This window comes from Pelobates fuscus, chromosome 6 (genome assembly GCF_036172605.1).
Source record: "Pelobates fuscus isolate aPelFus1 chromosome 6, aPelFus1.pri, whole genome shotgun sequence".
NCBI lineage: Eukaryota > Metazoa > Chordata > Amphibia > Anura > Pelobatidae > Pelobates > Pelobates fuscus.
This window is the reverse complement of record NC_086322.1, coordinates 116,832,431-116,849,803: the sequence shown is the minus strand read 5'-3', so window position 1 is coordinate 116,849,803 and position 17,373 is coordinate 116,832,431. Positions and strand designations below refer to the sequence as shown.

Genomic DNA, 17,373 nt, shown 5'->3' with positions numbered 1-17,373 from the left:
TGAAGCGCTTCCAATTTTGCAACAAACTAGGAAAAAATTCCTTCTTGACCCCAAAATAGCAGTCAGATGTCTCCTTGGATCAAGCAGCTATTAGCCCACTAATTAGAAATTGTATCCCTGTATGTTATGTTTTTGCAAGTATTTATCCAATTGCAATTTAAACATCTGTATAGACTGACAAAACCACCTCTTCCGGCAATGAATTCCATATCCTTATTTCTCTTACTGTAAAAAAACCTTTTATTTGCCTTAGATGAAATCTCCTTTCTTCAAGCCTAAATGTGTGACCTCGTGTCCTATGTATAGCCCTGTTTATGAATAGATTTCCAGATAATGGTTTGTACTGGCCCCGAATATATTTGTATAATGTTATCATATCCCCTCTAAGGCGCCGTTTTTCCAAACTGAAGAGATTTACATTTTTTAACCTTTCTTCATAACTAAAATGCTCCATTCCTTTTATCAATTTTGTAGCTCGTCTCTGCACTTTTTCTAGTGCCATGATATCCTTCTTTAGAACAGGTGCCCAAAGTTGCACAGCATATTCAAGGTGTGGTCTTACCAGCGATTTATAAAGAGGCAAAATTATATTTTCATCTCGAGAATTTATGCCCCTATTTATACATGACAAAACCTTACTGGCCTTAGCAACGGCAGATTGACATTGCATATGGCTACCTAATTTGTTGTCTATAACAATTCCCAAATCCTTCTCGTGTGTGGTTATCCCTAGTTCACTACCATTTAGGGTGTAAATTGCTTGTGCATTCTTTTTTTTTTAATTCTTTATTTTTCAGCGCATAATGTGAAAAAATACACAAACATGTGTTGTTATGAATATAGTAAGGTAAAGTATCGACATTTTAGATTTGGTACAACAAGACAACTGCAAGAAACATCATGCACAATTTTGCTTTATGAGGGCTGTTGGGTTGTAGCGGAGTGTGGTTCGTGCGTAAGTGAGTATGAGTTTGTCGCTGTGTAGGTGCCGTCCCCACCAACATTGCCTGTTTTGTAGAACCTGGTAGTGGATGTCATGTCTAGGGGCTTGAGAGTCAGAATTCGTCTATGTCCTCTATCATGAGGAGGTTCTAGGAGAGGCTCCTTGTGAGTCGTTAGACTATTTGTATGTGTCCACGGTATTCCCTAGTAGGTTTATGTTGCGCGGGGGGTCTCTCGGTCCGGACTATTTGCATGTGATCTAGTTGCGTGGCTCAGGTCCCCTCTTAGAAAATGACTGCTATGGTGCGGCTATGGGTGACACTTATGTGTAGTCTGATGTTGGACTGTCAGTCCTACATAGCTATGTCTTAGTTAGGGTGGGTCGCTGGCCGAGTGGTGTCGTAGAGGTCGTGTGTAGGCCCCTTTGTGCATAGTTCCCCTGTCACCCTGGGGATGGGGGGGGGGGGGGAGAGAGAGGAGGGTGTTAATTAAACTCCGGAGTATGTGTGCTCCTGTAACGGTGGTAAGTAGGACAGGTTAACCAATGTAACGGGGCAAACTGGAAATCTGGAAAAGTCTCAGTGCCCCTCAGCTGGGGTTGATGTGATATGTTCTTAAGTCAGGTCTTGGCTTCGTGTGGTCCTTTGGGTTCGGTTACTGCTCTGTTTCCCGCTGGTCTATGCTCGAGATTGCGTTCTTATCTTGTGTCTTTAGCCCCAGTGTTGTGAGTAGCGCCGGTCCCTCTGTTGGATCCGAGACTTTGTAGTGTTTTCCCTCCTTAGTTACCCACAGGGTCTTCGGGGTCGCCCATCTGTAGGTGATGCCTGCTTCTTGAAGGGTGGCAGTGATTGGTTTCAGCGTTTTACGCCAAAGGAGTGTTTCCCTGCTGAGGTCTTGAAATATGGAGAGTTGATAAGTCTCGAATGTGTATGGGGTCTTCCCTTGAAACGCTGCCATGATTCCCAGTTTATCAGTCATGGTGCAGCAGCGCAAGATTAGGTCCCGTGACGCTGATTCTGGAGCCCGGGGTGACTTAGCTATCCTGTATATGCCATCAAACATAAATTGTCTGGCCCCTTTCGACGGTAGGACCGTTGCTACCAGGCGCCTGATGAAATGGGGCAGTTCTTCAAGTGGTATATTTTCTGGGACCCACCGTATTTTCAAGTTTTTCCTCCTGCCTTTATCGTCCAAAATATTTAGTTGTCTGGCCATCGTGGTTTGTGTTGCTTTTAGGCTCAGCACTGTGTCCCCTAGTGTTTGGAGGTCCTGTTTTAGGTCTGCCAGGCCTGATTCTGTGGCTTGTGTGCGTGCTTTTACTGACTGCACTTCTGTGGTGAGTACCGCAAGGTCATCTTCCCACATTTGTTTTAGGTTTTTCTGCAGGCCGGCTAACATTTCCTGGATGTCACTTTTGGAGGCCGGTGTGTGGTCCCCTGCCCTCTGCAGAGCCTGCTGGGGGTCAAGTTTGGGAAGGAGTGTGTCCGGGGGGTCTCCCGCCCTCTGCCTTGCCTCCGGTAGGTGAGTGATGGAGGGGGAAATGTCGGTGTGCTCTCCCTCCATTGAGGAGGTTGGTGAAGGCCCACGGGGCGTTTGGGTAAGTAATGTGGCCGGGGACTGCAGCATTTGGCTGATGTCTCGCTGCGTTCTAGTATTGGGGGCAGGCTGTTTTTGTGACCTGCGTCCCATTGTACTTGCCTCTGTCTGGGCGTAATATTCCGGCGTGTACCGCGGATCAAGTCCCCAGGCGAACTCCGTCGGCTGTCCGCCCGTGAGGTAGGCCCTGGGGCCTCATTTTCGGGTTTTTCTGCCCGGGGTAGAAAATTAGGGCATCAGCGTGTTCTGTGTTATACCCTGGAGCCGACCCACTAGTCGGGGGCTGTGTGCGTTGCAGGATGCTGTTGATTTTTACAGGATTCGGTTGTTTTCGCTCCGGAGCTCTGGAAGATGGCGGCTGCTTCGTTCCGGCTCCAAGCTCCGCCCCTGCTTGTGCATTCTTAACCCCGGAGTGCATAACTTTGCATTTTTCTACGTTAAATTTCATCTGCCATTTTAGTACCCAGTCCCCCAATCTATCCAAATCCCTCTACAGCAAGGCAATATCCTGCTCACATTTTATTACTTTACAACGTTTTGTGTCATCTGCAAACACTGATACATGGCTTTCAATGCCCATTTCAAGATCATTTATAAATATGTTAAATAGAAGCGGTCCCAAAACAGAACCCTGAGGGACACCACTTACCACTTTTGTCCAGCTTGAAAATGTACCATTTATGACAACTCGCTGTACTCTATCCTTAAGCCAATGTTCTACCCAAGAACAAGAATATTCATCTAGACAAATTTCTTTTAGTTTGAAGACTAACCTATTGTGAGGAACCGTATCAAATGCCTTGGCAAAATCCAAGTAGATCACATCCACTGCAACACCCTGATCTATATTTCTACTTACTTCTTCGTAGAATGCAATTAGGTTAGTTTGACATGACCTATGTTTCATAAAACCATGCTGATTATTGCTAATAACACAGCTCTTCCCAATGAATTCCTGAATATTATCCCTTAATAGCCGTTCAAATAATTTCCCAGTCACAGAAGTTAAGCTCACAGGTCTATAATTTCCAGGCAAGGATTTTGAACCCTTTTTAAATATAGGAACAACATCTGCCTTCCTCCAATCCTCCGGTACAATACCTGAAACAAAAGAATCTTGAAAAATTAAATACAGAGGTTCACTTATTTCCCCACTTAGCTCCTTAAGTACTCGTGGGTGGATACCGTCAGGCCCCGGAGCTTTATTTACATTCATTTTCTTTAATAGCTGTAGCACCTTGTCTCGAGTTATCCAATCACAAGTTATCTGCAAGTTTGTTGCAGCAATCATATGCATATCTCTTGCCATAGAATCCTCATTAATATATACTGAAGAAAAATAGTTATTTAAAATGTCTGCCTTTTCCTGGTCTTCATTGACTAACAGACCCATCTCTGTTTTCAGTGTACCTACACTTTCATGTATGAATATATATTAATATTAAAATACACTTAGTGTATATATATATATACACACACACACACACACACAAACACTTAGATCATATATATAATAAATATATATATGATCTAAGTATATATATATATATTTTTTTAAATTCTTTATTTTTGTAGTGCAGGAAGGTACAGTACAGTAACAAGCGCCACAACAGCGTACGTACATGTAAAGAGTTACAGACTTGCCGGTAACATTGGCCAGAGTATATGCACATTTTAAGATATAAAATGAAATACAGGTGAGATCAATATAGCAGGTTTACAAGGGTTGAGCGTTACTGCGAGTAAGTCTGCGTGTGTGTGAATTAGGATGCTGTGTTGTGTGCTACTACTGCAGTATGTTAGGTACATAAGTGAATATTCTGGCTGCACTAACCATTTATAACAGCGAAGTAAATATTGCAAGTAGGTAAATAATTAAAACAGGTAAGTACTCGAAACATTAAAACATACAATGCGTGACAACCCTAGTCTATCTATATCTTTAACTTTTTTATGTCACCTGCTGGACCTGCAGTTCCTGTCGTTCTGGTCAGGTGTACGTGGGTTGTGTTGGCTTGTGGTAGGTTTTTTAAGTAGTGCTGTATTAGCGGTGGCAGAGGGGCAGCATAAGAGAGTGATGATACTTGGTGTTGCATGATATGCCTTTGCTGGCGCGTATGCTATTGCTGGACATTATGTGAAGGCTTTTATTGAGCCCACAGTTCTGGAGGCACGTTGCAGCCTGTCGTATCAGAGTTGTGTGGGAGGTTGTGTGTCATCTAGTACCGTGTCTCGTGTATTAGCTTAACAGTGAGTAATTTTGATTAAGTGGTAGGAGCAGGGTGGGGGTCCTGACAGTGCGGTGAAGCTTCCCAGCGTCTAGTCAGCCCTATGTACTTGCCGCTAGGCGAGTGCCTGGGCTTTAGGGTAGTGCTAGCGATGGTCATGTTCCCTGAGCTGCATGAGGCAACCGTCCTGTTCTCGGGGTGTGTGCCTATAGGGATTCCCCCTTCAGGCTACACCGTGGGAAGTCCGTTAGTCTGGGCTCCCGCCTGAGTGGATGGATGGGGCCCCTTCCTGAGTTGGGATGAGGGAGTATTCTATCCGTCTTGGCTGGGGAGGGAGGGTAGGGACGGTCTGAAATATGGTCCCCTGTGTGGGCCCCAGTAGCTAAAGACATATTATGGTCCCTTCCAGGGGCCTTAAAGAAACATGGCCTCAGGTGACCCTCTGTTGGTGGCAGAGGAACTTAAGTAAATTATAAATGAGGTGAAAGCAAATAACAATTATAACTTGCGGTGGCGTGTATCGTAGTTCAATGAATGGTGGGGTCCTCCCTTAGGTCTGACCCAAAAGTGAAAGTCCTGACACCAGGGCGATAGAGTTCAACCTGTGCCTGCTGCAGAGCTGGGCACAAAAGGAGCAATATTAGCATCGTCCCATGAGCTTCCAGCGCGGGTGCTGGGACGGGTGGCTTGCGCTAGCCCCAGGTTGTGCAGGAAGGCACCGGAGTCGTCGGGCGAGGTGAGTTGGAAGGTGTTGTCTCCTTTGGTGGCAGTGAGGGAGTGGGTTGGCCCCCACCTGTACTTGATGCCGGCTTCCTGGAGGGTTAGTGTCACCCGGCGAACTAAGCGCCTCCAGTCCAGTGTGGCTTTGCATAAGTCCTGGAATACGGTGAGCTGCATCTCTTCAAATGTGAAGGGGCTCTGGGTCTTGAATGCCTCCACAACCGCCATCTTGTCGCGGTAGGTTTGGAAGCGAAGAAGGACATCGCGGGAAGCTGCTGTTGGAGCCCTTGCTGATTTAGGGAGCCTGTAGTAGCCCTCTAGGGTGTGTGTTTTGCTTGCCTGGGCTGTAAGATCGTTGCAAGTAGCCTTCGGAGGAAGTGGGGGAGCTCTTTGTCATCTATTGTTTCTGCTATGCCCCGTATTTTCACATTGTTCCGTCGCCGTGCGTCGTCCAGCATGTCCAATCTGTCTTGCAGCGCCTTGTGTGAGGTCTCGAGTTTTTGGACTTGTGTGCTCGTGTCTGTTTGGCGTTGTATGACTGTGGATAGGTCCTCTTCTGTAACTCTTACCCTGTCAGTCACCGCCGTAACGTCTTCCCGCAGTATTGCCATATCGGCGTGGAACCAGGAGCGCACATTTTTTAGTAGGTTTACTATGTTGCCTTTTGTGGCTGGAGCTCCCAGGTCGCCCATAGGGGCTGTCGCAAACGGATCCCTGGCCTCTGGTATGGCGTCAGGTGCATCCAGTGTTTCCTCCTCGGAGGATGAGTCTTGGGAGTTAATTGCGGCCGCCATCTTTGAGGTAGGCCTCACTGGAAAGAGGTCTCCAATCTTCCTGCTGCCATCTCCCGGGTGAGTCTTTAGCTTTTTAAGCTTCTTCCCCATGGTTATGCACGGGTCTGGAGTACTTGCGGGTGTCGGTATGTGCCGTATTTCGGGCTAGTTATGATTGTTTATCCGTTTGGTGTACGGAGCGCTGCTGACATGCGACTGCTCACTTCGCTGGTCCGGCCACGCCTTAAGTATATATATTTTAATTGTACACTGTTTTAACATGATTTTTTTTTTTTTTTTCAGACAGCAGGGGGAGTACCTGTCATTACAGGCACTCCCCTTGCTGTCAATGCCTTGGACGGCTATGCCGTCCATGTGATCGCGAGGTCAGAGGGGCCGAAGAGGAAGGAGGGGGACTCCATGGGCTGCCAGGTAAGTCCCCATACCGCAATCGCCGGCGTGGGATCGCCGGCGACCGGGTAAGTACACAGGATCGCGGGGACGTTCTATGCCGCCCTGCGGCGTTTAGAGCCGCTTACTTAAGGATGGCATAGAACGCCCTGCGGTCTTAAGTAAAATAGGTTCGGTTGTCTTCAATGACACATGGTATATCATGATGGCGTAACTGTCAAAATTACAAAAGTGAATTCTAGAATGTACAGGCCTCCAATAAAGCAAGTGACACTGCCCACCCCTCCCTTGAAAAATGAGTTTTTCATAAATATAGAATCTTTAAATCAAAAAAACTAATTTTGACTGTGTTGGAATTTCACTGAAATCACTGGTTTCTAGCGTGGTGACTCAGGATGTATCCTTCTGAAATAGCCTCCTTGTGGCAAAATGAGTATTATTTTACTACTTTGTATTGCTTTTATTATTTTATGTACTAGTGTATTAAATAAAGCAGCTATTCGCTAACCTCGGTGGACTTCACTCTGACCTTCTGTGGAGCTTGGGACCACACACTCCTTTGGTGGGGAAAATAGCACTTGAGCACTGTGGATTGAGCAAAACCTAATTTTTGCTCTCTATTTGGGAGTACCTCTCCTAATTTTATTATTCTATTGACAACAACAGTGAGCACTATAATTTTGTATACTTGTTTGTTATATGCTAAAGGACCACTATAGTGCCAGGAAAACATACTTGTTTTCCTGGCACTATAGTGCCCTGAGGGTGCCCCCTCCCGCGGGGCTGGATGGAGAGTAAAGGGTTAAAACTTACCTTTATTCCAGCGCCGGGTGGGGAGCTCTCCTCCTCCTCTCCGCCTCCGATCCTCCCTTTCGGCTGAATGCGCAGCAAGAGCTTCGCGCGCATTCTGCCGGTCGCATAGGAAAGCATTTACAATGCTTTCCTATGGACGGTTGCATGCTCTCACTGTGATTTTCACAGTGAGAATCACGCAAGCGCCTCTAGCGGCTGTCAGTGAGACAGCCACTAGAGGATTTGGAGGGAATCCTAGAGGGACCTGGCACCCAGACCACTTCATTAAGCTGAGGTGGTCTGGGTGCCTAGAGTGGTCCTTTAAGTACCAACCTACGAACAAACCTGTGAGAACCCAAGGTGGAGTGAACACCATCCTGAGTCACCACACCTAGGTGGAAAACCTGTGCAAGAAAGCAATTTTAAGAATCCACAGAATATTCCTAGGTGGGGAATGTACCGCCCAAGCACATTCAGATTGTAGAGCAAAGTTAGCTCTACAAACTGTACTGGACCGGAATTGAGAGACGCTGGTTTGGGTGTTTCAGCTGCCTTTCTACCTCAAGCATACGTGCTAGAAACCAAGTTTCTAAATATTTATATTAGAAATAACTACTGCATGAATAGATAAAATGGTCTACTATGAGTCCTAAGATATTACCCTGACTTGCAAAGGTTCAGCTAACACAGCCACAAACAATGAGGGCCTCAGTAATGAAGGGTCCACAACCTATATGAGAAAGAGGCAGGACAATCCGTCATAGGAGTACTCCACTGAAGTCCAACTTTATATGTATTGTGCAAAATTATACCTGTGAGAACTGTTAACGCATATGTTTAACACCCCATTCACTGGAAGCAACATGTCAACGCAGAAGGGTTATGGAGGGGGTTATCTTATGGTTGGGTGGTGGGGTGGGTGTTGAAGGTAGAGCGATCAGATCTATTCATACATCTGCCAATTACTGTTATTTCACCTCTGTTTATTTCTTCACATATGGTTGTACATTAACTTACAAAATCTAAATACAAAGATTGTCAAAAGAAAAAAGTTAAATGTTTGCACTTACTCATTGCTCTTATAGGAGACACCTTTCTAGCAGCACTCACTGCAGTGATAAAGCGTGCATAATTCATATCTGCAAGGCAAATAGTAAAATATACATGGATCACAAGAACTGATAAGGTGGATTTGAAGAATATACACACACACACATTTCTACTGAGCAGTTAAATCGAAGAAAAAAATTTACTTGATAATTGTACACCTGCCGCTATAATTCTGTACAATCATGTTACCTAAAGCAGCACTGTCATTCTTTTAGCCTGTCATAAAGACAGATTGTTTAAAATTATAAAAAAAATATAATGATTACATTGAAATTCCCATGAAATTAGAAGAAATATATGAGGCTAATTTGTCTAATATAGGACCCAATTTCTGACTAAATGTACCAATAAGAGGAAGCTGCCCAGCTATATCCCACCATTAGTGGTTGCTTGTGGCAGCTGATGACAACAGACATATTCTTGCACATTATCCAACAGATTGCCATAGTTCGTCACACACAGCACAGGTTAAGCCACGGGTGGTTCAGGTGAGTTTATTTAGCATATCCCTGTATTGCACACTCAACCACCACGTTTTAAGTTCACAAAATATGCAAAGACTTAAAAGGTAACATTTTTATAATTTCTTGGAATAGGGTAAGTAATCATAATAGTATATCAAGGAAAACAGGAAAAACTAGAATAATGTAAACAGAAGGGGTAGTAGAGAGAAGAGAAGGGGGAAAAGTTGAGAAAAAGAAGAAGCTGCATAGGGACGGAGACCAGCATATGTCCCTTTTTTCCCATATGAGATCACTAACCGCTATAGGATTAAGGATGAAAACATATATGGTGGGGACAATAACCTACAACCAGGTTTAAGCAAAATGTAGGAATTATATTATGAAAGGGATTCTATAGTGCAGCGTGTCCCAATTAGTGTTCCGCGAGAACAAAATTGGGGTTCCGCGTCGATTTGCCCGTTGGGTGGCCCAAACATTTAGGGCCATCCGATGGGTATCGCTAAACAGGGGTCGGGTCAGGCGCGGTGGGTGTCTAAGACCACGACCGGACCCCTGTTGTATCGGATGCTGGGAGACAGAGTGCACCGGCTGGAGGGAGAGAGAGCCCAGCGGAGAGTGAGTAGCTGCCAACCTGGCACACCATCCTCAGCCAGCAGCCCTGAAGAATATAAGTCAAACATATGTGTCTATGTGTATCTGTGTCAGTGTGTGCATCTGTGTGTCAAAGTGTGTGTATGTTTCGCTGTGTATATATATGTGTCTCAGTGTCTGTCTGTCAGTGTGTGTAAGTGTGTCAAGGTGTGTTTATCTGTCAGTATGTGTATTTGTGTGTCAGACACACTGACACACAGATACACATACAAACACAGATACACGCACCTTGACACACAGATACACACTGTGTGTCAAGGTGTGTGTATCTGTGTGCCACTGTGTGTGTGTGTCAGATACATACACACAAAGACACACAGATTCACACACCGGCAAATACAAACACAGATGCACACCCTTTTACACACAGATACACACTTTGACACACAGATACATACGCACAAATGTGTCAAGGTGTGTGTATCTGTGTGCCACTATCTGTATGTCAGCTACACACACACACAGATACACACACTGGCACATACAAACAAAGATACACACCTTGGCACAGACACACACCAGCAAATAAAAAAAACACATTTGTTTTTGGGGGGAATAGAGGGGGGGGGGAGAGGGCAGGTGAACGAATAGAATATAATATGTATAAATTTTACAGTTGTCACTGGGTGATTACCTTAACTTACAGGATATGGGAAACCCACATGTGGAGGGTCAGAAATAGATGTATTACCGGGTCTTAGAGTGGCCGAACGCAACATTATTAATAGATAGAGACAAAGTCAGAAATAGCCACGGTCAGGATTATAGAAATACCGATATACATATAAACAAGCCAGGTCAGAATTCCAGAAGTACACAAAGTCAAAGAACAAGCCAAGGTCAATATTAGAAATACAAGAGAGACTTACTGAACGCACTATACAGGTACCAAGGTAGAAACCATGACAGGGCACTGAATAAGGACCTAAACAAGCATTATATTTGCTTATTTTACTCATAATTGGTCCATGTCATCTCTGCGACTCCAAAAATAACCAGAACTAGGTCACCTAAGTGATGTGGATACTTTAAGACATGATGTAAAGTTTTGCAATTTCATTACATATAAGGATGCGCCATTCGAGCGGGGAGCATCTTAATTGCTATGGGAAGTGAGAACGCACAGCCAAGTGGTGCAGTCGGCCTACGCAAGAGAGGAAAAGTGGTTCAACATCGGACGGGTGAGTATACTTGCATTCCCCTTTACATGTCTATGAGGAGGCAGGCTGTGCGGCCCAATGGTGTATGCGGCCCATACGACCTGTGAATGGGAGCAACACAATGGCATTGAACAGGTAGGTATCGTGACAGCAGTACAGTGATAGGAGTATTTACCTGCCATATGGTTCACAGATAAAAAGAAAAAAAAGGAAGCAATAGAGGGGAAAACAGGAGCAATAATTATTGTTTTTTTTTTCTAAAAGCTATGAGTAGTAGAATTAGAAAGGTTAGGAGGAGAAAGGGGGTCACATAACTGGGAAAATGAAAGCTACAAGGAGACAATAAAACGGGAGAATATTTTAAATGAATTTCAATTTATTATTTGGAAGTTGAAATATACATTGCTTTATTTGTGAGACAAAAAGAACAGCTGTGCACAGTCTTATTGAAAAATAAAATATATATATGTATATAATATATATTAGTACTCAGTAAGCATTAGTACACCTAAGAGGAAAATAATAAATTAGAAATATCAGTAATGTATTGATTCAACAATGTATACAGATACAACGTAATGTACAGAATGAATTATTGCCAGCATGTGTTTCCACGATGGAATGCAGACATCATCTTGTAATAACTAAGTATGACGCTAATAATGATTATGCAAATACCTGATATAAGCAAGGCAATGTATAACACGTTTTCACACAGCTCCCTTGCTGCCTTAGGTCATTGTACTAGAACTCTTCAGCCAGGCAGCACTAATAAAGCCCAGAGCAACCAACGTGAGTCATACTGCTGGAGCATGCGCGTTGAATAAGAAGGTCTTTGCAACTTGTATTCCTTTCAACAAATATGCCGCATTTGTAAAATACAATGTAAGGATAGACAGTGGCCGTCTGGTGCTAGGACCCAGCAAGTTAACCAACTAGATTAGAGAGAGAGGCAGGGAGATACAGCAACACGAGATTAGGGGCAAACTTTGGAGTTTTATGGGTTAGAGTTAGGAATTTCGAACTCTGGAGTATTTTATGAGGGATAGCAGAGCTAAATAAACAGAGACTTTTGAGCTTTGTGGATACAGCAGATGCTTCCAAGAGTTATAGTTTTTTTTTTTCCTTCCAACGTTCCACTGTGGAAAACAGCTGAGCTTCAACGTCAAGGGTGCAATGGTGTCCTTATGTATCAAAGCTTAATAAAATCATAGGAAAACAAGGAAAGATTAATACTAAAATACTAAAATCCCACCAGCATCAAACTGCAAACTACACTGCCCAATGCATCTATAGTGGATGTGCAAGGGGGCCCCTTTAATTCCTGTACCTTAGCATTTGAAGGATTCCCTTTCTTACCTTTGGATTTAAAGAGTTGAAGAGAATTCACCACTTTCTTGATTGCTAAATTAGATTGTTCTGTACATTTTAATTAATAACCCCTTAAGGACACATGACATGTCTGACATGTCATGATTCCCTTTTATTCCAGAAGTTTGGTCCTTAAGGGGTTAAAGTTTCAGAGGCACTCCACTTCCAGATAGTGTTTGGTAGTACACAAATAATAAATACATCTCAATATTCGCTGACGACACTTCAAGACATGGCCGGAGTGTGGTTTGTGAAGGACTTGTGCTCTGTCATTCTGAAGCCAACCAACATGAGCTGATAAATTGATGTCTCCATAAATGTTATGTTACACTCGCACAGGTGCTGTTGAATCGCCTAAGCTAGCCTCTGGGACTGATACCTGGACGTATTTTCTCCTTAACAATCAGAGAAGCTATTTTTGCGTTTTACATGCCATGCACCAAGCTTTGTGTGTTATGCTTTTTCTTATGATTTGCTTCCATTTCTGTTACCTCTCCATACACTGCTTAATATCGCTGCAGTACAGTATAATACTGACACCGCACCCAGGGGTACATTAACAGCGATCTTATTAGCATGTTTACCTAACGTAACACTTTGTTATATCACCATGTCTGACTAGATACCCAGGTTATTACAATATAACGAGCATATCTAGTTCAATTGACTGTACTAGCTAATATTGATTGATTAGCGTGATGTTTAGCTTGTTTCTATTATATAAGAAAATAGTGCATGTCCTTTCTAAATATCCCAATTGTGACATGTGATGCTATGCTTGAGGAATGCCGTGGGGTACCTCTAGCTTGTCTGTACTCAGCTTAGGCACTGCAAAAAAAAAAAAAATACAAAAAAAAAAGTCATTGATTTTTTCCAGTACTCCAGGGAACCGTGAAAAGTGACAATAACCAGGAACTGAGGGATAATATTTGGGATGGATTAAGAGACATAGTGCTGTCTAACAGTAGGTAGAATTATGATGCTGCGTGAAGGAGCTCATTCATTTTAAATACTTATCTAGCACCTGAATTTGATTTTGAGCAGGGTGCAACCTAAAATCCAGCTGATGCATCTGTAAATGTGTTTACAGGAGAAGTAACTACGCCTCCTCTTTACAGGGTTATTTATTGTTGCCAACTGACCTGTTTTTCCACCCAACAGAGACTTCTCCCATCTGCTCTGTGTTTAAATATGACAAGGTTGACAGTATGGTTATTCAGTACATATTGGATATGCAGAAGCATATTAAAGGATTGGAGGATACATTACAGATTTAGTACACTAGGATTAATTTAAAATTTACCAAACTGCCTGTAAATAGATCCACATTAGTTCCAGTTCAACACCTATGCAAAGCGGCTCAATTAGCACTAAAAGTACCTATTGGATGCTCATGGAATAACTTTCCAAAATAATTGCTGAGGTGTTCTGTGAATTAATATATGGCTGCTGATTGCACAATGAACTTCAGTCTGTAAGGCTTCACTAACCCTGTACAATGGCAGAAACATTGGAGTAAACACATGGTCTAGACCACGGGTGTCAAACACAAGGCCCGCGGGCCGAATCCGGCCCGCCAGACCTCGTCATGTGGCCCGTGTAGCCGCCACCGGCCGCCAGCCTTCACCCAGGGCCGGCGCGTCCATAAGGTGGCTCAGGCAGCCGCCTTAGGGCGCACCGGCCCGGGGGCGCAAATGTCCCGGTGACCGGCAGGAGGGAAGCGCACAGCTCCCCTCTCCTGCCGGTCACTTCTTGTAACGTGGCCGAGCGCCAAGCTGCAGTGCCGCGGACTGTGTGGAGGGGGCAGGGATATGAACACGTCATATCCCTGCTTCCTCTGTAGCACACAGCGCGGCTGGCGCCCAGCAGGGGTGGAGCTACCGCCGGCCCCCTCACGCAGCCTTGGAGGAAGTCCTCCCAAGAAGACAGCAGAGGGCAGAGAGGAGGGGGGCTGGGCAGGACCAGCTCCTCCAACTCCCAACTACCTCAGGCAGCACTCTGGATCCCAGGTAAGCCACCCTCCTGAACCTGTCTGTCTGTGTGTGTGTGTATGTCTGTCTGTGTGTGTGTGTATGTCTGTCTGTGTGTATGTCTGTCTGTCAGTGTGTATGTCTGTCTGTCTGTCAGTGTGTGTGTCTGTCTGTCAGTGTGTGTGTGTCTGTCAGTGTGTGTATGTCTGTCAGTGTGTATGTGTGTCTGTCAGTGTGTGTGTGTGTCAGTGTGTGTCTGTCAGTGTGTGTGTGTGTATATGTCTGTCTGTCAGTGTGTGTGTGTGTGTGTATGTCTCTGTCAGTGTGTGTGTGTGTCACTTCCTCCCAGCTTACTGCGCGCGGGAGGAGAGCGGAGGGAGAGCAGAGGAGAGGAAAAAGGAGAGGAGAGAGGAGAGGCATCCGCTCACTCCCATCATCCCCAGCCACCCTCCTGCAACTTAAAGGTAAGAGGAGGGTGGCTGACAAATGAGGTGTGTGTATGTCTGTGTGTGTATGTCAGTGTGTATGTCTGTATGTCAGTGTGTATGTCTCTGTGTGTGTATGTCTGTGTGTATGTCAGTGTGTATGTCTGTATGTCAGTGTGAATGTCTGTCTGTGTGTATGTCTGTATGTCTGTCTGTGTGTATGTCTGTATGTCAGTGTGTGTTTATGTCTGTGTGTGTTTATGTCTGTGTGTGTATGTCTGTCTATGTGTATGTCTGTCTGTCTGTGTGTATGTATGTGTGTATGTCTGTGTGTGTGTCAGTATGTCTGTGTGTATGTCAGGGTGTGTGTATGTCAGTGTGTATGTCTGTCTGTGTGTGTGTGTGTGTGTATGTATGTATCTGTGTATGTATATATCTATGTATGTGTATGTATGCCGTTATGTATTTATGTGTATGTCTGTATGTCAGTTTGTATGTATGTCTGTTTGTCAGTATGTATGTATGTGTGTGTGTCAGTATGTGAGTATGTATGTAAGTCAGTGTGTGTGTGTATCTGTGTATGTGTCTATATGTATGTGTGTCTGTTAGTATGTGTGTATCTTTCTGTGTCTGTGTCCTTTTGTGTCTGTGTGTGTGTATTCCTGTGGGCAGGATTTGGAGGCGGGGCTTGGAGGCTGGCACACGGGGGCCCAGACCTTGAGCTGTGTGAGGGGCCCCACAATTTCTGATGGCAGCCCTGGTGGGGACTATACCTGCCTGGAACGAGAGGGCTGCAGCCTGGTCCACGGTGGATGAAGTTCTCAGTGCCCCTCAGGGGCGTCTTTAATGCGGGGCAAACGGAGAAGCTGTCCCAGTCCCAGTTACTCCTGGGTGGCCCCAGAGCAGTTGCCCCATGGGACCCACGATTTGAGCAGCCCCCATGGACTAGGCGGTGCGACTGCACAGAGCTGCACTGGCCCGCACACTAAGGAGGCCCCCTGGGTGGTCCATGCACTAAGTGCCACCCGATGGGCATTTGTCAGCAGGGACCCGGTGTGGTGCTTAAACAGCGTGACCAGGCCCCTTCCTGTTCAACAGCTGGCTGGGAGAAAGTGAGTGCCGCGCGTCACTTCCTCCCACCGGAGATCAGAGTTGTGCTGGAGGAGGGGGCTAGGCTAGGAGTTCCAGAGGATAACTCTCAACTGCCTCAGCCTGCCACTGGACCCCAGGGAAACCCCCTCCAGAAAAAGGTAAGAACCTGGAGGGTGTCTAAATGTAAATACAGCATGTGTGTGTGTGTCAGTATGTCTGTGTGTGTGTCAGTATGTCTGTGTGTTTGTCAGTATGTCTGTTTGTGTGTGTGTGTGTGTTAGTATGTCTGTGTGTGTGTCAGTATGTCTGTCTGTCAATGTGTGTGTCTGTATGTCTGTGTGTGTGCGTGTCAATATGTCTGCCAGTGTCAGGATGTCTGTGTGTATGTCTGTCTGTCAGTGTGTGGCAGTATGTCTGTCAGCGTGTGTCAGAATGTGTCTATGTGTGTCAGTGTGTCTGTCAGCATATGTGTCTGAGTATCTGTTTGCTGTCATTGTGTATCTGTATGTTGTCAGTTTGTGTATCTGTGTGTGTTTGTCTCAGTGTGTGTATCAGTAGCTGCATGTGTCAGTGTGTGTCTGCATGTTTTTTAGTGTGTATATCTGCCTGTGTGTTTGTGTGGCAGTGTATATGTTCATGTGCGTACATCTCAACATTCAAACACTCACATGATGAACAAATACACCACTGCATTCCAACTTCAACACTTAAAATACCTCTGTGTTAAACGCCAAAATTATATATAAACAAACCCTTGCATTAAAAAAACTACTCATAAATACATGCTTGCAATCAAACACCAACACCACATACAAACATACTCCTACATTCACACTAACTATACTCCATACAGAACTTACATTCAAAGACACAAACACTGCTCAGTGCTAAATACAACTCTGCAAACAAGGGAAAATGCCCAGCTGTCAAAGCATTGTTGGAGCTGCACGACAGATGGGGATCTACCTTTTGGCCAACCTTGTGATAAAAAAGCACAAAAAATTCTTGCACCATGGCCCTCTCTACTTTAGTGCAGTCACTGCGGTGGGGTGTAGGGTGTGATTACATGCCAGTGAGCGGGAGATAGGGAACAGGGTTCAGGGTGCCCAAGCTAATTTTTGCACAGGGTCCAATCATTATTAAAGATGGCCCTGGTGACCCCAGTCGAATTTTGGGGACTGGTGCTGAAGCATTCCAGGGTCCCTTATCATAGCTAGGAAGCAGACAGGGTGGAGGTACGGGAGCTCTGTCACAGGGATAAATGTGAGCATTAGTAAAACTAAAAGTAGGAAAGGTGTTACATAGTATTTACACACAAATTAATTCAATACTAAAATGAGTTTACTGTTTACCTTTCATTTCCATTTTTCCCCCCTTCTTTTGAAAAGCTTTAGACGTTTCGTCTGCTACCTTTGTTTGGAGGAGGAAAGTTTGCAGTTCTACAAAGAGTGCAGTTCTACACTTGACAACAGTTCAAATGGGCAGGACAATGGTAAATAATTAGCACAAGTCACAGATAAATTAGTTTATTGGCCAGATTGTTTGCCTCACTGATAATCCAAGTTGAATGATCATTACTTTGTCAAACAGTCTGTAAAAATTACTGTAAAAAGGGACTAGATGCACCTTATAGTCTTGCAGCAATCTGGGATTCAACATCACTCAGTC

General features: G+C 44.7%; 1 protein-coding gene across 4 annotated transcripts in view; it reads right to left on the bottom strand.

Annotated features, from left to right (window-relative positions):
* AADAT (aminoadipate aminotransferase) overlaps positions 1-17,079 on the bottom strand; it is a 47,847-nt gene extending 30,768 nt beyond the window's left edge. For 2 of the 4 annotated variants that reach the window (XR_010091249.1, XM_063458173.1), the window contains exons 1-2: positions 17,058-17,079; positions 8,533-8,601 (exon numbers count right to left, since the gene is read on the bottom strand). Coding sequence is in view for 3 of the 4 variants with exons in the window: in XM_063458173.1 (XP_063314243.1) it covers positions 8,533-8,601; positions 17,058-17,070 (82 nt within the window). In the remaining variant the exon portion in view is untranslated. Of the gene's footprint in view, positions 1-8,532; positions 8,602-11,431; positions 11,453-11,525; positions 11,628-17,057 lie in introns of those variants that run through there. The other 2 variants (XM_063458174.1, XM_063458175.1) reach the window with 2 other exon arrangements.
* Between the last annotated feature and the right edge of the window lie 294 nt (positions 17,080-17,373).